Source organism: Pseudonaja textilis, chromosome 2 (genome assembly GCF_049901715.1).
Source record: "Pseudonaja textilis isolate UNSWEBS1 chromosome 2, rPseTex1.2, whole genome shotgun sequence".
Classification (NCBI taxonomy): Eukaryota; Metazoa; Chordata; class Lepidosauria; order Squamata; family Elapidae; genus Pseudonaja; species Pseudonaja textilis.
Window position 1 is genome coordinate 246,281,762 of NC_141991.1, and position 22,530 is coordinate 246,304,291.

Here is a 22,530-nt window from a genome sequence, read left to right on the forward strand (position 1 = left end):
CTTTTTTTTTGCCGGTTTCTAATATTTGCTTCCAGTTTCTGACAAAAATTGCTAGTTGAATAAAATGGATTTGTTTAATGACTGCAGCGTCCGCTTAATGTCTGCAGCATTTGTTTAATGATTGCTGCAAAAAAAAAAAAGTTATAACATTGAATACAGTCACACGATAACCTGTAATGGCTTATTAACTGTAATTCTGGGCTCAATTGTGATCATAACGTTGTGGACTACCTATAACCAGACATTTTCCACAAAAGTTGAGACCAAGATTGAATGTTACTATCGTGGCTAAATTGGCGTGGGAGAGATACATTCAGACAAAAATGCAATAAAACTTTATTGGATGTAGTGATGAAGAATAATGGCTGCTCTGAGTCTAGAAAATAGAGTTGAAATAGTAAAACTTTCCACTGACAGAAAAATGAATTCTCTACAAACTTTGTAGAGCTACAGCAATTCAAAGGAAAACATCTTCAGTGGGACTGCCGCTTTTATTAATTCAATGTTTGGTTTAGTGATTAGGCTAGAAAGCGGGAGATACTGAGTTCAAGCAATGACCATTTTTTCACAGTCAGCATCTCCATGGACATACGATCAAAATTTAGACGCTTGGCAACTGGTTCATATTTATGAGCGTTGCCATATCCTGAGGATATGTGAACAGCTTTTGCGCCCTTATGACAATCAAAGTCAATGGGGAAGCCAGATTCACTTAACAACCACCTTACTAGCCTAAAACCTGCAACGTTTCACTTCACAGCTGTGGCAAGAAAGGCTGTAAAATGGGGCACAATTCACTTAACAAATGTCTCATTTAGCAAAGGAGGTTTTGGGCTCCATTCTAATCGTAAGTCAAGGACTACCTGTGTTAGTGAGGACGTCAACTAAAAAAATACTTCTTCTTTGGTCTTTTTAGTTGCCAGCAGAAAGGGGGAAAGCAGTGCATTCCTTAAATGCTTCAGATAATTGCTTTGGCAGCTGAAGCTGTTGACACTCAAGATTATTACTGGAGAGCATGATTGATGACTCCTGGCTATGAATGTGTCTCGTTGGAGAATATACATCCAGGGGGTGGGAGGAAGGCCAGAGTCAAGGGTGAAAGGAATGATGTGTCAGAGTCGGCTGCAACCAGGAAACACCGACATGTTGACTCCTAATAAATCAATCTTTTTTACTCTGAGAGATGTGGCTAGAGACTTATGATTTGAATGGGGGTGCATGTTGGAGCCTTGACAGAGGAGCTATCTTTACCCTTTTTCTCTCACATACAACACACACAAACACAACTCTGGGCTGAGTTGCTCCTTACTCCTCTGGACTGCAGCTCCTCCTTCCTAGGATTCCACCTCCTTCCTATATTCCATCACATATCATGAGCCTAAGACGAAGCACCACATATTAGTACTCGTTGTGAAGTATATTGCTTTGAGCTTCCGGAGAAGAAGTAGGAAGTGAAACAAATAAATAAATGAAGTGGAAATTGGTGGGGGGGTTTATAACTCTTATGGCTGTTTTGCAGTTGGGGCCACTATTGACTTATTTTCAAAACCAAGGAACATGAAGAAGGCAACAGCACACTTAAAGGTATTGTGGTCAATAACTCACTTCTGCAAATGATGTCCATTCAGGACAAGGCACAATCCATCGCCAACAATTGTTGAGACTCTGTTGGAAACGGGATGGAGTTAAAAAAAAAAACTTGGAGGAAAGAACATCAGACTGACAGGAAATCAGTACAGGAGCACTTCTGTTAGGAGCAATTGGTTTGCATTGTCCTTCTTATTTATCGTTACTAAACCTTTATCCCCCTCGCCCTTCTGCAGATTGGCGGATCATCTAAGGAAAACAAGAGCTGCCATTATTTTCCAGAAACAATATCGAATGTTAAGGATACGCCGGGCCTACCAAGCCATCCGCCAAGCAGCTATCACGATCCAGTCCTTCACCCGAGGAATGTTCGTTAGAAAGAACTATCAAAAGGTTCGTTTCTTTGACTTTGTCTTCAGGGACACACAGAAAGGTTTACATTTCAGTAGCCCTGGTTTGTTTGTTTTTTTCTTCCGTTCCATGCTTCCTGGGAGTCAGATACAAGTCACCTTCAACTTATGACCAATAATTTATGGACCATTTTGAATGATGGCTTCCAAAAGGTCTCATAAAGAGACTTCTGGCCATCATAAAATGTTGTGCAAATGAAGAAGAATATTTGCAACTGAGGGCTGCAATGAGGGGTCCTTGGTGCTCTCTGAGCGTGGTTGTTTTCTTGCAGATGTTTCATTACCCAACTAGGTAACATCATCAATGCACTGGTGATGTGCATTGAAACATCTGCAAGAAAACAGTCAAGCTCAGAAAGCACCAAGGATGCCTCAATGTTGTGCAGCCCTATTCAGTCTCCTTGGTGATCACATGATTGCATTTCGGGCACTTGGTGATCAGCTCACTTTAACAACTGGTTGAAGTGTCCTGCGGTCATATAACCATGGTTTGATTTTTTTTTAACGACAAAAACCACTCATCAAGACTTAAGAGCACGTGAATAGCTCAACAACCATTGTAAAACAGTCGTAAAACCAGGTCCAGTCACGTCAGTTCCTCAATCTTCACGACATATGACTGAAATCCCAGTCCCAATTGTGGTCCTTAAATCAAGGACTACCTGTATAATCTTTAGTTTGTACCAGGTTCTTGGGTCCATGCCAACAAATACAATGCTGGATATATTAGTTAATTTTCTTTTGAAGGAAATTAAGGGAGTTTGTCCTTGGTTCTACGAATCAGTGGATGTACATATCTGTTTTTGCATACCTTTGTTGTCTTAGTTTGGTTTAGTATTTCACAGTCAATCACAAATATAGTAAAACAGATTAAAAACAAATACTTAAAAAAAACTGCTGAAAAGGAGCAGATAGGTGTTAATATAGTTATTGACCAATAAATAAATATCTGCCACTTTTTTCCCTTTAATTCAAGTTGGACTCGATTGTAAAACTGTAAAAAATTCATTATGTTAAAGATAGATAAAGATTTTGAGGTCCTCAACAATGCTATCAGACCATCAACATCACTTTTAAAAAATATTCAATCTGTCTTTAATACCATCTTCGGTCCTGTGTAAAAAATTTCTGAATTCCTGTTGCCTCCAGTGTAATTTAAGCTGCTTACTCTTCATCTGGATTACAAGTCTTGACTTTACTCAGAGCAAGCCGAATCACTTCACACTTGGTTGTAAATTTCAAATTTCAAAACACGGGTTTGCTATCTTGCATCTCTTAACCTTCGTTCTCTAACTGAATAAGATTGGTAACAGAAAGGACATCTCAAAATGAGCTACACTGGGAATCAAGGAGTAGGTGCATCTGGTCCAGCGTTCTCAATCCTTATTAGCAGCTCCTGTTAAAGTCTTAGATAGATATCTTGCCCATCAGTGTCCATGGTTTGAGGTATCTCTTCCTGTTTCATTGATAATTAATCTGGAAAGACAGCCATCCATCCTATATATAAAACCTGAGCCCAACATTGATATTAATCCTATAACTTAGAGCAGAGGTCTCCAAACTTGGCAAGTTTAAGACTTGGGGACTTCAACTCCCAGATTTCCTGAGCTAACATGACTAGAGGAAGAATTCTAGGAGTTGAAGTCCACAAGTCTTAAAGCTGTCAACTTTGAAGATGCCTCACTTAGAGGTTCACTTTGAAATCCTCAAATGAATGTCATCCTGTCTAAAGAGTACGAAGGTTTTATTTTCTTCTGAAGTAACCTTCAAACTGCTCTTGAAGGATTAACTAGTGACATACTCAACAGGCTATATCCAGTGTTTCTTAGAATACAAATGGGTAGCCTATTGCTATAGGGATTGAAGTTGTTTGACGGGTGAGGGCAAGAGGTTCTAAGAATAATAACTCACACCCTTGTTACCTCTAGATTAGATTACGGCAGTGTGATATACCTGGGACTGACCTTGAAGATTTCCCAAAAATTACAGTTGGGGTAAAAAGCAGCAGGCTACTGGATCAGAGCTGATTAACTTTACAGCATCTAAGCTGTAGGAACTTGACTTTCAGTAGGTATCTAAGCAAAAGAGGCTGGTAATAGCCCATAAAACAACTTGAACCTGAGGCCAGATATCTTTAGGACTTCTCCAAAGAGGTTAATTATATCTGGGAGTAGATGCTCCAGGTTTTCTCAGTCCAGGAGGGTAGAAGCAGAGCGTTGTAATAGTTGTCTAGCTTCTTCCATAAGTCTCTCCATTGAATTCCAAATGGTTCCCTCCATGGGTCATCTTTAGCTGTCAAGAGTTCGGCTTCTTAGGCAGTTCTTAGAGATCGAACAGCTTGTTCATTGTATTCTCACTTTATTCCTGTTTTAGTTTAATATCATTAGCAATATTAATTTTATTTTTAACTCATTGATTGGGGTATTTGAATTAGGTTCTAATTTATTATGGATTGAGATGCTGCGCATTCTCTTTGCATCTATTAGCTGCTTTGACCACTCAGGCCAAACTGTAAGAGAAGAACAGACAGAGCCTGGTGGTGGAGTTAAACAAGTAATCAGCCTAGAATCAAAGAGTCTAAATCCAACCTCTCGTGAATTCTATTGAGTTTTATCTAGCATCAATTTAGTCCTGAAAGTTAGCTGACTACATTTCTGTGCATAGGCATGAACAACAGACCATTTTAATTGGAATAGCAGACTTATATACCGCTTCACAGTGTTTTACAGCCCTCTTCAAGCGGTTTACAGAGTCAGCATATTGCCCCCAGGAATCCTATGTGTGGTCCTGTTTCTTCACACTTGCCACAATCTAAGGGAAGAAGAGAGTATCTACTTGTCATCTGGATTATGCTTAGTTAAATGAATCACGGTGTTTTAAATAAAGGAAACTTGCTTTCTGTCTTTCTCCTAACCAAGCAGTTAAATGAAAGATGCTTTTCGTGATATCCATGTATTTCTGAGTGAATGCACGAAGCTCGGGAAAGCATTCACTGATAGCAGGACCATCTGTTCTCTGCATCCAAAACTAACTGTATTATAACCATTTACTTCTTTCTAATGAGGCATTCTGCTACTTAACTTCTCGGAATAATTTAAAGCACTAATGAGGGACCCCTGCTGAATTCAGATGATCTCCAACATTGAATCCTTAAGAGTTTTTGTAATTTAGTAGTCTATAAGTGTTTGGAAATAAGGAAGAAGTTGAGAAAACATTATTTGGAAGTATTTGCTGTAATTAATCCCCAGTGGGTTACCTCTATATGTACCATATGGGGAAATAATATATATAAGAAAGCTCAAATGTTAACTTAGTGATATTGTTCCATAGCTTTTAGCCTTGTCTTCCCTTTACTTTTTGCATTATTTAATAATTTATTACCTAACAGGAAGAAATTCCTGGACTGCATAATAATATTTCATTTTCACGTATTTAAAGGCATAACTTGTGAGTGTACATCACTTAAGTTTCATTGATACCTTCTATTTCTTTAGTAACTCTTTCCATGTAGGGTTAATCTTGCCAGCATTTTTTGATTGTTGGGGGTTCCCCCCGACTCAGAACTTAGATCACTTTCAGAGTCCAGAAGCATAAACTGTAGATATTTCAATGTTTAAGCTACACAGACAGAAGCCATTTTTCTCCAGTTCTTCCAAGGCTTAATGAAGCCACATGGAAAAGAACCTCAGGGCAAAATGAAAAGATTATCAAACATCAAGCTAGAGAGAAAAATCTTCACACTTTCTGAGCCTAAGAGACACTACTCAGGAGCATATACTGAGCTGCCATTTTCTTTCGTCTTAAACCCGGTGTCCAACCTTGGCAACTTTAAGAATGGTGCGCTTCAACTCTCAGAATTTCCTAACCAGTCCACAAGCCTTAAATGTTTTTATGGAGATTCTCAGTCATCCAGGCCATGGTTGTCCGAAAGGTGCTTTTTCAAAAGGCAACTGGATTTTCTTTGTTTTTCTTTGAAGACTTTTCATTTCTTATCCAAGAAGCTTCTTTAATTCTGGGCTTCAATTCTTCACTACAGAGTGCATACATGTTATTGGCTATTCACTGTTCACAATTGCAGCAAATAGTGTGAATTTGCATTCCTCATATGAGGAATGAATCAAGTGAGAAACTGCTGTGTGAATAATACCACACTCTTGATTTTAATACAATTACTATGTTGGAATGGATCCAGTTGAATGTAATGCGAAGATGGTGAAAAAAAATAGATCAAGGTTCTACTGAAACAAATCACTGCACTATTCTTAATAGATTAAATTGCTTACTGGCTCCTTATTTTAATAGTAGCACAACTGAAACACTGATCCATATTTCTATATAATATCCATACCTGCAGCCAGTGTAAAGATGTTCTATGGATTTAACCTAATGTTTGGAATGGTTTGATACTTTCAGCCACAAACGAACTGTACAAAATACATTTTCAAAACATGTTTAGCTAAAATGGAGTGGGTTAATTTGTATAGCTAGGATATTAAAACTTCTGACTTATGGCAAACCAAATACAGAATTGTTTTTATATGGCATACAAGTTATGGGCCATTTCTTGCGTGATACCCCATTTTATTGATTTTGGGGTTCTAGTAAAACAAAGATAACCTTGCAAGCTTTATACCTGATACATATTCATATGTGACCTAATTCACCAATTTGTACTTAGCTGCAGGAACACCCTGTGCAGAGAAACTCAGTAATGTGCCTGTTTCCACTTTTGCACATTTTATAACGTCTTAGGCTTAAGTTGATGATGTAATGTTGACCCTGCCGTCTCTGTAGGGACCATAATGGATGTTACAAATATTTGGAGATTTGGTGACTTCTTAGACGGTTGAATGGACTCCTAAGGTCAAAAATAATATTTCCTTAGTGCCATTTCTTCTTCCTCATACAAGTGCAGAAAATCAAAATGTGGCCAAACAATAAAGCATCAGTTGGTGATGAACATTTTATGGCAAAACTGTGACCATTAACCTTCTCTAGGTAGATGCATGAATTGTTCCCACGGACCGCTTGTGAAATTTTGTGGTGGGGAATTTTCTTCCCACAGTGTTGCTGTCATGATGTATTGAATTTCAACTCTCATAACCACCCACAATGCAAGCGGGGGATTATGGAAGTCAGAAGATATCAAGAGACCACTAGATTAAGAACGGCTCTTGTGTATCAACTTTCTGATGCCTTTGCTCCTCAAAAACTGAGACATTCAAAGCTGTATATCCTCTAGAAGTATGATCTTAATCTTATCAGGATGGCCCTCACTGAAAACATTGGGAGCACTTTTTGATTATGCTCTGTTGAAAAAAAACAACAACCCAAATTCGTATTTATCGTTAGAGAATGATCAATGACAACTAACATCTCCTATATGGTGTTTGGTACGTTGATGCATGCTACCATATTTTTTCCCTCTCTTCTGTATGTTGCTATGTGTTCATGTGCTTTTAAGATACTTATGGAGTACAAGGCCATCATCCTCCAGAAACACACTCGAGCTTGGCTGGCTAGGAAGAATTTATCCAAGTTCAGATGTGCGGCTGTGATTATCCAGTGCTATTTCAGGCGCATGAAAGCCAAACAAGAGCTGAAAGCTCTGAAGATCGAGGCCCGGTCAGCCGAGCACTTGAAGAGGCTCAACATTGGCATGGAGAACAAAGTTGTGCAACTACAGAGAAAGATAGATGAACAGGTAAAATCCCACCAAGTCTTACTCTGTTGTGTGTAGTAGCTACATCACCCTCATGCTCTTCATGGACCTATTTGCTAAAAGTTGCCTCCATTTTGTTTGCCTCTGTATCCACAGAATATTGTCTAGCTCTACAACTTGGTAGAATAGGTTGAAACTATGTATGAAAAACGCCAAGGTATTGCGTTTTCAGTTGGTGCTTTAGTGAAAATTTCTTCATTTTCTTTTTTATAGCTAGGTAGTTCTTGACCTAGGACCATAATTGAGCCCAAAATTTCTGTTGCTGAATGAATTTAAGTGATTTTTCCTCCATTTTATAAACAGTTGAAACAGTTGTTAAATGAATCACTGCAGTTGTTAAGTTAGTGACATGGTTGTTAAGTGAATCTGGCTGTGATGTCCCAGGGTGTGACACAAAGGCAACACAGTCAAATAAACAATAAGAGTCCCTTTATTATCTCCAACTTTGCCCCCAACGTCCAGGTTACCTTCAGGCTGGAGAAAAACTCTCCCAGGAACAGCCTTTAACTGTAGAAAATTCAGTCCAAAACAAGGTACACAAAAACTGTAACTTAAAATCCAAACAAACCAAACTGAAGTAATTAGTTTGACAAGGAAGGAGCAGAAATTTCAGACTTGAAAGTATGGCAAAGCTCACACAGTTGGGAAGATGCCAGGAACACAGATAAGCCACTATGATACAGGATAAAGTCACGTTTGCTCCCAACAGCTTGCTGCATGCAATTTGCCTTTTTTTATACACTGTGTTCCCAGCTGCAGCTAATGAAGGGAATCAGGGCCCTTTCCTCCCCCGTAAGCCACGCAACCCATGTTGCTCTCTTCTCCGTTCCTCCCTGTGTGCCCTTGGGGGTGGGCCTGGGTCTTCCTCTGAATTCCCTCTCCTTTGTTTCACCTCTCCCCTGCTCTGCCCAGCCAGACTTTGCCCTTCCCCAGTTTCTTCTACAACCAATGGAGCCACACTCCCACTCCCTGTCAGCTGTTCGTCTTCCTCCTCCGAATCAGATTCTGACAGGGATATGACACTGGCTTCCCTTTTGACTTTGCTTGTCAGATGGTCGCAAAAGGTGGTCTCATGTCCCAGGAACTGATAAATATGAGTCAGTTGGCAAGAGTCCAGATTTTCATCACTTCCAGGGGGATGCTGCAACAGTCATAATTGTGAAAAACAGTCATAAGCCACTTTTTTCAGCGTCCTAACTTTGGTCACTAAATGAACTGTTGTAACTCAAGGGCTACTTGTGTCTGGATCTCCCTAGTGTTCTGAACTGAACTATTTGCTAATGGTTGAGGTTTTTATTTTGCCTCCCTGACCACAAAATATTGTCCAGCTCTACAACTTGGTAGAACAGGTTGTAGGTATAAAATTGTCAAGGCTTGACAATTTCCCTTTAGTGCTTTCGTGAACATTTCTTTGTTTTCTTTTTCTCAAGCCTCTTTCTGTTTGATGACAAAGACTTTGCTTTGCTAATTTCTCCTGGGTAGGCAATGTGCAGACTTTCCACAGCGCAGTCATATATCTCCTCTTTGGCTGTCTGAGCTTCTGCTAAAACCTAAGAGAAGCTCTAATGCTGGGAATTTTCCAGGAGGCTTCCAAGGATGCCACTTGGCCTCAAGATGTTGTTTTTTTTTACGGCAAGGAGCCGTGAAATTTAAACTCATAAGTTGAGACAAGGAGTGAAAGCTGTTAAGTAAAGAAATTAAATATCCAGGATGAATGATGACGGGACTCAGGAAAGTTACGTGAGGACTCCATAAGGCTGTGTGGAGTTTGGGAAATAATTCACAAAATTATTTGTGGCAAGTTTCTTTCTTAAGGAAATGAGGGTACGTTCTGAATAGTCTCAGGCTGGGATGAGTAGATTTCGTTTTTGGAACTATAGGCTAGATAATTTTGGGTGAGAGGGCAAATGTATGCCAAATTCTGGACTACTGTTTCTCAACCTTATCAGTTTTAAGAGGTTTGAACTTCAACTCCCAGAATTCAAGTTGAAGGGCATAGGAACACCAACCTCTCTGAATCTCTTTAAAGCAACTACCAGTATATAACTGCAGCTGCTTCACAGTCCCAGCTGCTTTAAAGAGTTGTAGGTACAATGTCAAGGATCCTACATGTCAAAACACCTTTCTATATTTCTATTTACAATATTGCAATTCTCTAACATCTGTTCCAGGGGGCTTCAAATTTGGCAACTTTAAGATTGGTGGACTTCAACTCCCAAACTCCCCAGCCAGCATTCTGGGAATTGAAGTCTACATGTCTTAAAGTTGTGAAGTTCAGAGACCCCTGATTTAGTTATTTAAAAGTATGGGTGAGTTGTATTTTTACAGATCTTTCAACTGAGTAAAATTATCACACAATAATCTCAGGCTTTTCTCACATAGCTTATGTCTTAACATCACTGTTGAAAAAAGAAAATTCCACACACAAAAAACCCCTCTTGAAATAACTAGAAATAAATCTAAAGGTCAAAGCTGGCCAAACAAATTGACAGATAGATGTTTTCAATATCCAGCAGCATAAAGCCAAAAGCCAAGCCGTGTAACCTGGCTTGATCCTAGCTCAGGCTGCATTAAATAAGAAAACGGAAAAATTGTAAAGAGAAATCAGCTCTGTCTTCCATTTTATCAGGAAGGTAAATGAAAGCAAAGCCAGGCTTTGCTATTAAGCCTCTTTTGTGCCACTCCTCCAGCACTTATGGTCACTGAATGCTGGAAAAGCTAAACTAACAGTGTGTATGACAACAATCTCAGTTTCCTTATCAAGGACTACAAACAGAACCACTGGTTTCTTTTTTTTAGAAGAAGGTACATATTTTTTTCTGGCTCTCTCCTTCCATACAAAATAGATTTGCATTCGTTGCTCTCTCTTGGAGAGTTTCATAGCTGGAAACTCCTGATGAGTCTTGGTCTAAGTTGGCTGGAAAGCAACCTTCTTTCCAGGTTCGAGATCCGAGCACCACATGATAGGGTGAGCTCCCATTCTCGCCCCCATTTCTGCCAATCTAGCAGCTTGAAAGCATGCAAATGCGAGTAGATCAATAGTTACCATTTCGGTGGGAAGGTAATAGCATTTCGTGACATCATGCTGGCCACATGATTGTGGAAATATCTTTGGACATCAATGGTTCAATGGCCTTGAAACAGAGTTAAGCACCACCCTCTATGATCAGCAATGATTAGCAGAGTAAAATCTTCTTTACCTTAACTTGGTCTAAATCAGGGGTCAGCAAGCTTTGGGTTTGAAGTGGATGATGATCCCTGTGAGTGGATCATGGGCCTCCTTCTCCAGTGAACCCTGACAATTTGGAGGTCTCTCTCGGCAAAGCATAGGGACAGGTCTTTTTCTTAAGAAAATGAAGTTGTTTCATGTTTGGGATGAAAGGCTGGAAAATTTTGGATGGCCCAAAGTGGCTTGCAGGCCATAGGTTGCCAACCTCTGGACCAGTTTCTCAATGTCATCAACTTTAGGAAGGGCGGACTTCAATATCCAGAGGATACTGTTAGATTCTCCCCAGTGATTGTTGCTATTGGAAGATTTGGACGTAGCTTTTGTTTTAGACTTGTATTTCTTAACCTTGGCAAATTTAAGATGTGTGACCAACTCCCAGAATTATCCAGCCAGCCCAGTTCGTTTTCTCTGATCTTCTTTTGTTAAGATGCTGCTTTTATTAAGCATCACTTTTCTTTTGATTATTATTATTAGTATTTTTTTCTTATCATTTGTTCCATTGACTGTAAATCAGTGAACTAAGGGCATTTTGCTATATCTGCCAAATGTTAGGCATATGAATTAGGTGGTGCTGTTTGAAACTAAGTGTGAAGATGACGGAACATAAATCATAATTTCTCCCACAGTCATCTTTCTCATTTCTCTAAAAGAATAGAACAGAACAGAATAGTTGGAAGAGACCTTGGAGGTCTTCTAGTCTAGTCCCCCGCCTAGGCAAGAAACCCTGCACTACTTCAGACAATGGATGTCCAATCTCTTTTTAAAAACTTCCAGTGTTGGAGCATTCACAACTTCTGGAGGCAAGTTGTTCCACGGATTAATTGTTCTCAATTAATTTCTCCTTAATTCCAGGTTGCTTCTCTCCTTGATTCGTTTCCATCCATTGCTTCTTGTCCTGCCTTCAGGTGCTTTGGAGAATAGCTTGACTCCCTCTTCTTTGGGGCAGCCCCTGAGATATCAGAACTCTGCTATCATGTCTCCCCTAATCCTTCTTTTCATCAGACTAGACATACCCAGTTCCAGCAACCGTTCTTTGTATATTTTATGATATGCTCTTACACAAAACAGATTGGAGAAAATTATAGAAGGTTAAGGTAAAATCTGGAGGAAATGTTCCATTTGTGTTATCCACTAGATGATTAAAATTAGGCTCCGTTCCCTGTTCTACATAGTCATACCAAATTTTAAGAAGAAAATGTAATTATTGGAAGTACTTGGAGCTTTCTTTTGTAGCTATTGTAAATATATAAAAAGAAGAAGGAAGGACATATCCTATACTAGAAAAATAATAATCTGACTATAATACAATTTCTTGTAAAGGCTGATTTTGAACTTAAGCCATGTTATGTAAAATTCAGCTGAATTTTAACTGAAAAACAGTGCGTTCAATCTGAACAAGCAAAAAAGGGGCATTATTGAATATTTGGGACAGAAACACAGTAAATGTGACATGGAGTTGGCATAACTGTGCAATTCTTTGTCTTGTGAAACTATTCAGCAATAGCAAGCTGAGGATGAAATAATACACTGAAAATATTAGAAAATAAGGGCATTATATAGCCTTCTTATATAACCATGACCTAAAATAGTTTCTTTGAGCTTGAAACATTCAAGAATTATTGGACAACTTCCATTACCTCATACCAACATGGGTATTGAATGATGGCCAATGTAGCTCAATGCATTTCAGAAAAAGGACCTACAATATTAAAAAAAAGTTCATTCCCAGGACTTGATGCAGGTCAACCCAAATAGGAAGTTTGAGAAAGGAATTGGCGAAGTAATTCGGAATCTTCTTGGATGTATAATTGAGAGTTTCTGAGCCAATCACACTATGCCTTGTAGATAACACTTTAATCTTCTAGATAGTCTTAGATCAAGTATATTCAACAGAATAACAAAATAACAAAAGTGAAAGGGACCTTGGAGCTCAAGCAGGAAACTGGATACATTTCAAACAGATGGTTGTCAAATCTCTTCTTAAGTGATGGAGGCAAGCCATTCCACTGATTAATTGTTCTAATTATCAGAAAGTTTCTCCTTAGTTCTAGGTTGGTTCATACCCTATAAGTTTCCACCCATTGCTTCTTGTCCTGCTTTGGGGTATTTTGGAGAATAGGTTTCTTCTTTGTGGCAGCCCCTTAGATATTGGAAGACTGTTATCATGTCACCCCTAGTCCTTCTTTTCATTAAACTAATAAAATACCCAATCCCTGTAACCATTCTTCATATGTTTTAGCTTCCAGTCACCTAATCATCTTTGTTGCTGGCTGGGGAATTTTGGGAGTTAAAGTCCCAGAAGTGTTAAAGTTGCCAAGGTTGGACACTGCTCTCTTAGACTAAATAATATATTTCTGAGAAATCCTTCGTCCTTCGTACTTCTGAATTTACCTACTTGCCTGATACCTCTTCGTGTGTTCCATATCATTCTCAAGTTTTGGACCTGAACACCTGATGCTGGTTTGCTTATGGTTTTCATCCCAAAACACAGTCATTTGGGGGAAACTTTCTATTGCTTATTCCATTGATATTTGCAGTACCTCGAAGACCATTTTAATAAAGGGTTTGTGTCAAAGGTGAAAATGAGCTACAGAAAATTGCTTGTGAGCGCATTTTCGCATAGAACAGGAGTTCAAAGAGTTTGAATTGCTTAAGATGTGAGACTGGAAGATTTTTCATGTATAGAATCAAAATTTCCAGATTTTCACTCTTCTGTTCCAGATTCACAGAATGCCTGGAGTTTTCCTTTTTGAGAAACTTGAAAGGCCTCTTTACCATTTGTTTAATTCATACAACAGTTTCAAATTACACGCAGAGGTAATTTGTGCAAGATATTGTTTTATTTGTGTAAAGAATGAATAAACGTTCTCATAGTTCCAAAATTACCGTATTTTTCACAATATAAGACACACTTCCCCCACGCACACCAAAAAATGGGTAGAAATGACTGTGCATCTTATACAGCAAATACGGGCCCGTTTTTGGCCTCCCAAACACTCCGCGCATCCTGTTTTTGCCCTTCCCGGCATTCAGAAGCACTCTGCAGGCCAAAAATGGGCCCTTTTTTGGCCTCTGGAGGCCTCTGGGGGTCCCGTTTTTGCCCTCCTTGGCTAGTGGTGAGATTCATTTTTTTTTTACTACCGGTTTTGTGGGCGTGATTTGGTGGGCGATCGCGGCTTGGTGGGCGTTGCAGGGGAAGAATATTATAAAATCTCCATTCCCACCCCACTCCTGGGGGAAGGATATTGCAAAATCCCAATTCTCTCCCCACCCCTCTGACCTGCTTTCCAGCTCCGTTCTCCTGTGCAGGGCAACCAAAGAAGACCCAGCTGATCAGCTGGGACTTGGGAGGCAGAGAATAGATGAGGGTGAGACCAGTCAGAGGTGGGATTTGCCGGTTCTCCAAACTACTCAAAATTTCCGCTACCGGTTCTTCAGAACTGGTCAGAACCTGCTGAATACCCCCTCTGTCCTTGGCGTCCAGAAGCACTCTGCAGGCCAAAAATGGGATCCATGGAGGCCTCCGGAGGCCAAAAACCAGTGCATTTTTGGCCTGCAGAGTGCTTCTGGATGCCGGGGAGGACAAAAACAGGAAGCACAGAGGCAAAAAAACTACTTTTTTCTTGTTTTCCTCCTCTAAACCAATGTGCGTCTTATAGTCCGAAAAATGCAGTAGTCTACTTTTTGGGGGTTGTTAACTTCCAAATTCTTGACATAAATTGGTATGAAATTCTTTGGTTGGCTTCCAAAATGTTATATAAAATAAGTGAAAATATATATATATATTTTACCATACAAGTCATAAATGGGATGGCATGGAATAGTTTATTTTTGCACCTGTATACATGTGTAGACATAGCTACACATCTAATGTATTTGGGAATATTTTTATTATTTGTTATGTCATCTATCAAATAAATTCTGCGGACTATTAACCAACTTATAAATTAGTAAACTGATAAGATAAAATGAAAACAATATAGCTTTGAATGGAAGGGAATGTACGTAGTGCCGTTTTGAACTGCATAGTTCTTGGTGCTGTTTGAGTTTTGCTGGCTGCTGATGTTACCTAGTTAGGTAATGAAACATCTGTAAGCAAATAACCAAATTCAGAACTCCACAATATAACTTTAAAAATGATTTGAGAAGAGAAAAAGGCTTCTGTGGAGGTAGAGAGATTTGTATCATAGGCATTGCCAGGGAACATTTTTCTCCCAGGTTTCCATTTCCTTCATTTCATTGCTTTGAAAAGAGCCTCTTACAAAGATTGTTTTAAACTCTGCAGTTATACACTGACAGTTCCATTGAGGACAACGTTTTGATTTTAATTTAGAAATGCATGTCTGTTAATCTTTCTAAACCCTTATATGTCTTTCAGAAGCAGGAATTGATATTCTAATTCCTCACAGACTCTTTAGTGCAGACCTGGGCATTTTACAGCCCCCGGGCCATATTCACACTTTGGCTGTCCGTGTCTGGCTTGCTGGAGGTCAATTGGAAGTTATAAATCAAATGTACATTAAGTGTACACCAAGCACACAATACAATGCATTGCTTTTATTTTGAAGGCAATGGGTTTCCCCCCACCTTACATATATGTGGGGGGGCAGTGGGGGGATTCAAACATTTTTACTACCGGTTATGTGGGCGTGGCTTGGTACGTTTGGCACAGGAAGGATACTGTAAAATCTCCATTCCCTCCCCACCCCACTAACCTGCTTTCCAGCTCCGTTCTCCTGTGCAGGGCAACCAAAGAAGACCCAGCCAAAGCTGGGATTTGAGAGGCAGAGAATAGATGGGGCGGGGCCAGTCAGAGATAGCATTTGCTGATTCTCTGAACTACTCAAAATTTCAACTACTGACTCTCTAGAACTGGTCAGAACCTGTTGAATACCATCTCTAGTGTGGGCCTATGCATCTTCACAGGCCTATTGGTTTGGTCCTCTACAACAGTCCCAATACCTCATGTGGCCTCTTAGTTGCCCACCCCGGTTTAGTGGACAAGTCTTAGAAGGAAGAGAAAGTAACAATATCAACCACAGTCATCAACAGTTCGAGGCCATGGTGGAGGACCAGTCAGGATTTAGATCTTGTGCTTCTGTTGCCATTTCCAGATTGCCATTGTATTACTTCTGGCAGTCATACAACCTGGGGTACACAAGCATCTGCAAAGTTTTTGGTATGCAAACTAGTACAAAAATATCTCTTCCTACTTATGCCTCGTCCTGTTCTCCTTCAATGAGGAGTTAAAATTAAGCTTTCTTGTTAGTGTCTGGTGTTCGATAGGTTTTTTCTCTCTCTCTCTTTAGTTTGTATTTTAACTTTGGAAATGAACAAAAGAATTTGTAAACAAAAAGCTTTCTTACTATAAGAACTTTCCAAACTATAATTGATTGGTTAATGCAATAGACAAACGTTTTAAATTGCAATTTCAGTGTGTGGGGTTCTTTTTAGTATCTTCGTGATAAATACTTCTATCATGACAAAATCATTCAAGAACTAGAGTTTGTATATTTTCAAACTCTCTATATTTTTCAAACTCTTGTAGTTTTTTATTTTACCTCATCCATTAAAATGTGCATCATGTTGGCTGTATATGGTAAATTTAATGTACATTTTTCCTCAAGATTCTTAATTAATGTAATTGGAATAGAATAACATGAATATTTCTGGAAATTACAACTGCATTAGAATTTCACTGTATTTGTGAGAGTTGGAAGGTGATGCTTAACTTTGGAATGCGGCAAGAGTAATCTATCTATATACTACTAAACTCTCATTGTCATGACCCATAACTGGGAGAAATGGTGCATCATAGGTCAACAGTTTTTGAATCAAGATACCTAAAGTGGGTTTACAGAATATGTTCAAAATCCAGGACCCATGATTCCAAGGGAACAACGTTGGGGAAGTTGTGGGTGATTCAGTGCTATTAGCTGGGGGGCCACTGCTGTGATCATGTGATTTTTATTTTCAACATTCCATGACAGTTTCCAAGCCAGTCATGCAATCCCTCGTTCCTTCTCCAATCCAGCATATTTACCTGCCTGCTGGAAAGGGGAGAGAAAGAGATTTCTGATGCTCCCTGCCAGATTCCCACAAGAAACTCACTGGGGAAGCCAGCGGGAAACCGGAAGTCACTCCTGCTCCCCCTATTTTTTTTTATCACTCATGTTCATTCTGTTTCTCTGTTTAGATACAGAAATACCTCTGAAAGGTATCAATAGGGGGCAGACGGTCTGGTTATGTTTAAAACTGCAGTCTTTACAATTTAATTTTACAATTTAATTTCATTCTCCGAAGTGGCGAGCAGTGAGTTCACTGTTTTCCTGCTACCTCTTCCTCTGCAGAACAAAGAATACAAATCTCTCAGCGAGCAGCTCTCCACAGCAGCCTCTGCTCATTGCACAGAGATTGAAAAGCTGAAGAAGGAACTGGAACGCCATCAGCAGAAGAAGGGAGACAGGAATCAGCTCGTGAGCTTGCAGGAAGAAATTGATTCTCTCCGGCTGGCCCTGGAGAAGGCTCACGGGGAGCGGAAGATTGTCGAAGATACATATGCCAAGGAGAAACAGGTGCTCCAAAAGGTAACTACTCTGCAAGGAGTTGCAAGCCTATTGTATCACAATGACTGTGGGCATGACAGGACCAAATCATGGTTTATTTAACCATAATTTATGGGGGTGTGTGTGTGTGGTGGAATCAACATTCACTTGGATGCCAAACAAGCTAAGTCATAAACTGGGGTTTAAACACCAACAACTAAATTAAACCCACCTCACAATGGCTTTGCTTCATGTGTGCACCTAGTGTGCAAAATCACCTTGAAGCAAGATGGGCAGCAAATACATTTAATAAATAGCTATAGCACTTAGACTTATATACTGCTTCACAGTGCTTTACAGCCCTCTCTAAGCGGTTTACAGAGTCAGACTATTGACCCCCAACAATCTGGGTCCTCATTTTACCCACCACAGAAGGATGGAAGGCTGAGTCAACCTTGAGCCTGGTGGGATTCAAACTGCCAAAATTGCAGGCAGCCGGCAGGCAGCAGAAGTAGCCTGCAGTACTGCACTCTGACCACTGCGCCACCACAGCAACTAAATAAATAATGTCAGCATTCAGATGTTTTCAAGTCCTTTTGCATGGAAGGTCCTTCTCAAAAGGCACCTATTACTTTCTGATTATTGTGCTTGGTTTGTATCATTAGTAAGGCCTTTCCTAAGGATAGTAAGATTGGTGTGTGAGTTGATCCATTCAGTTGAATTCTCCCATAGACCGGCTTTCATAACTATCAAAAATGGGTACATGAACTCACCTGTTCAAGGTTCACAAAGGTTCATTATATCTTGATTTTTTTTTGTAATAATTTTTATTGTTCTTTTCCACCTTTTACTTTAATAGTACTGTGTCATCATTATACAAATTATTAAACACACCAATATCATGTAAATATCTACATTTATACATCTTTATATACATTCATATACTTTTATCTGTGATTTTCTTATTTCCTTTATCTTTAGTTCTATTGTTCAACCACTTATACCAATTATCCCAAATCTTGTAATACTTCGATTCTTCTTTCTCTTTTAGTTTTAATGTCAATTTATCCATTACAGCACAATCTAGAATTTTTTTTTTGGAAGGAAAGAAGGGCAGTTACTCTGATCCAGATTTTATTTTACAACTTTCCATTATGCAGACTTTTGTTCTCTACCAGCAATAGAATATATACTATCTTGCATGAACTATTTACCCCAAAAGACTAATAATAGTAGACAGCAACTGACAGTGCCATTTGTATGGCAAGGCATTTAATGTTGATGGATCCTCAACATTTCACTGTAGAAGTCAGCTGTAGTAGAGTCTTTTATATCCTTATGTTAATTATTTAATTTATTGCATATACATTCAGCCCCTAAGATTCTGTTAGTTTATACCAATTGGTATATTCACTTGAATATAAAGGTAGTCCTTGACTTATGACCATAATGGAGCCCAAAATCTCTGTTGTTAAGTGAGATATTTGTTAAGTGAATTTTGCCCCATTTTACAACCTTTCTAGCCACAGTTGTTAAGCAAATTAATGCAGTTGATAAGTTAGAACCTGGTTGTTAAGTGAATCTGGTTTCCCCATTGACTTTGCTTGTCAATAGATCGCAAAAGGGGATCATGTGACCCTGGGACGCTGCAATGGTCATAAATATGAACCAGTTGCCAAGCATCTGAATTATGATCACATGATTATAGGGATAACTGTGAAAAATGGTCATAAGTCACATTTTCCACTGCCATTGTAACTTTGAACGTTCACTAAAAAAAACTGTTGTAAGTTGAGGAATATTCATACAGCCATAACACAGTAGACTATTCAAAATGTATTAAAAATAATATCTGTCAGTCAACTCAAAAAAAAAAATATCAAGTGGCAATTCGATCATCATAACATCATGCAACAGTTTTCAGAATCAAGCTCCAAACACCCATTGAAACATGTTAGAATTTGCAGCAATCCAACCAGCCCACAAGTAAATAATTCAGCAGGATTCATTTATAGAAGAAACTTGTTTATATACAATAATATACAATATGATGCATGTATACAATACCCATGCAGCAGAAGTCAGAACCAGAAGAATCCAGAAGTCATAATCACAGAAGCAATATCCAATGACAAAATCAATACAGTCACATAAGTAAGAAGAATCTCTTTAATACCTCCAACTTTGTTCCCAATGTCCAGTTACCTTTGGCTGGAGAAAGAACTCTCCCAAGAACAGTCTTTAAGTGAAGGAAATTCAGTCCGAAAACAAAGTACATATGAACTGTAAATAAAAATCCACACAAACCACGCTGCAGCAATTAACTAGACAGGGCAGGATAAGGAATTGCAGATTTCAAAGGCCAACAAAACACACACAGTTGGGAAGATGCTAGGAACCCAGATAAGCCTCGACAAAACAAGACAATCAATACACAATTTGTTTCCAACAAGTTGCTGTACGCAAACTCCCTTTTCAAACACTGTTCCCAGCTGCAGCTAATGAAGGGAATCAGGGCCCTTTCCTCCCCTGTAAGCCATGCAACTCATGTTGCTCCCTTCTCCATTCCTCCCTGCATGCCCTAGGATGAAGAGGGGGTGGGCCTGGATCTTCCTCTGAATTCCCTCTCCCTTGCTCTACCTCTCCCCTGCTCTGCTCAGCCAGACTGTGCCCTTCCCCAGTTTCTTCCACAGCCAATGGAGCCACACTCCCACTCCCTGTCAGCTGTTTGGCCTCACCCTCAGAATCAGATTCCAACAGGGGCATGACACAATATAAACACAGAAGGCAATATGTTAGAGAGGCAGTCAGATAGATAGATAGATAGATAGATAGATAGATAGATAGATAGATAGATAGATAGATAGATAGATAGATAGATAGATCAGTGAACCTAAGCCACACCCAGGCTTCGAGCTGCCTGCGTCACCAAACATTACTCATTGGCTGACCTGTTACCATGTCTGTTCCAATTTATGAACCGTATACATCGACAAAACAGCATACAGGTAGTGCTTGACTTATGGCCACAACTGGGATCAAAATATCCATGGCTAAGCAACGCAGTTGTTAAGTGAGTTGCAGCCGATTTTATGGCTTTTAGACATTTGCTGCAATTGTTAAGTGAGTCATGCGGTCATTAAACAAATCTGGCTTTCACAGTTGACTTTGCTTGTCAGAAAACTGCTGGGAAGATCACAAATGGTGATCACAGGACAGTGCAACCGTTATAAATGCATGCCTGTTGCCAAGCACCCGAATTTTGATCATGTGGGGATGCTGCAATGGTCATAAGTGCAAGGATCGATTGTAAGTCACCTTTCCCAATGCCGGTGTGACTTCGAACAGTCACTAAACAAATGGTTGTAAGCCGAGGACCGCTTGTATTTATGCTACGGTGGTCCAAGTCATCTTGAATATTACATGCAACTTTCAATTTGCAGCAATGCCAACGACAAATGTCATAGCACACCAAGGGTAAAATTAATAGACGGAGATGTTGAAGATTAAGGACGTTATTTTATTTTTAAACAGTTTTTAAGGACCAATAAAGGAGAATGTTTGTAGCTCAGGGTTGAAATGAGAGGTCCTTGATGCTCTCTGAGCGTGGTTGTTTTCTTGAAGACGTTTCATTATCTTAACTAGGTAACATCATCAGGACTAGCACTGATAATACTACCTAGTTAGGGTAATGAAATGTCTGCCAGAAAACAACCACGCTCAGAGAGCACCAAGGACCCCTCAATTTTTAAGGAGTTCATTAAGTTGAGCTCAGCTTCTGCTTGTTTGACATACTTGTAATTATTTTCTGCAAATTTAAAGTCGGTTTACCATTATCATCTTCTGGGATTTTTTTTTAAACAATTCCTCAATTTAGGCTTGAATGGAATTTCTTGGTGGTCTCCCATCCTGGCATCTAACAATTTTGATGTTGTTTCAAGTGTTTACCAGATCCCATCTTGTTTTTGAGATCAGCCAAGGTCATCAAGGTGGTGCTATCTAGCTGGGCACCGGCATTAAAAAGCTACTCTAATTTTGTTGCTTTCTGGGGAATTTTCTTTCGCCTTTCCCTTCTGTTTTTTTTTTTTTTAGCATATTGAGTAATTCATTACAAAGCAGCATGAACCTGTTTGGTTCTGAAAGTTTCTTCCCACTGCTTCCTCCTTTCCATTTCTGCTGGCTTTTAACGTCATGTGCAATTACTGATCAAATGCCTCTGCAGAGTTTTCCTGCTGAGAAAAGTGAGGGAAAAATGTATGAACATACATTAAAAATTAGACAACTGTTCAGATGTGCCATAGATTGCTACTTCTACAAGAACAACAAAACCTTCATGGTACAGAAGCACAAAAGCCTTCTTTGGATCATTGCTCAAAACCCTCATACAATCTGAGTAGCCGTTTCCCCAAATTAAACGTTCTCTTCGGCGAGCTGCAGTTTTGTTATGCACAATAAAATTTGGACTGTCCGGCTGTGGTCCTGTGCATCCCCATAATATGGCTTGCACTAAAATGATTTGTCCAAAGCCGTGTAAGCCAGTCAAATTGTAGTGGGCAGAAACCACTTAGGGGTCCTTGGTGTTCTCTGAGCTTGCTTCTTTGCCAGCAGACGTTTCGTTACCCTAACTAGGCAGCATTATCAGTGCTAGTCCTGATGATGTTACTTAGTTAGGGTAATGAAACGTCTGCCAGAAAACAAGCAAGCTCAAGAGAGCACCAAGGACCTCTCATTTCAGCCCTGAGCTATAAATATTCTCCTTTGTTAGAAACCCCTTAGCTTTTTGGGGTATGCTAATTTGTTATTTGGAGAGAAGGTTCGGTGCAGTGGTTAAGGAAGCAGGTTAGAAACCAGGAAACCATAAATTCTAGTCCTTCCTTGGAACATGAAGTCAGCTGGGTGACTTTGGGCCAGCCTCACCCTCTCACCCACAGGAAGAAGGTGAATGCCAAACCAGTTCTGAAAAGCTTGCCAAAAAAATTGCAAAGACTTATCCAGGCAGTTGCTACGAGTCCACATTGACGCAAAGGCACACAAACA

General features: G+C 39.5%; 1 protein-coding gene across 4 annotated transcripts in view; it reads left to right on the forward strand.

The window, feature by feature from the left end:
- MYO5B (myosin VB) overlaps nucleotides 1-22,530 on the forward strand; it is a 297,420-nt gene that overhangs the window by 199,245 nt on the left and 75,645 nt on the right. For all 4 annotated transcript variants that reach the window (XM_087927512.1, XM_026714934.2, XM_087927513.1 and 1 more), the window contains exons 20-22: nucleotides 1,824-1,980; nucleotides 7,462-7,701; nucleotides 17,299-17,535. In XM_087927512.1, the coding sequence (XP_087783638.1) occupies nucleotides 1,824-1,980; nucleotides 7,462-7,701; nucleotides 17,299-17,535 (634 nt within the window). The remainder of the gene's footprint in view (nucleotides 1-1,823; nucleotides 1,981-7,461; nucleotides 7,702-17,298; nucleotides 17,536-22,530) is intronic.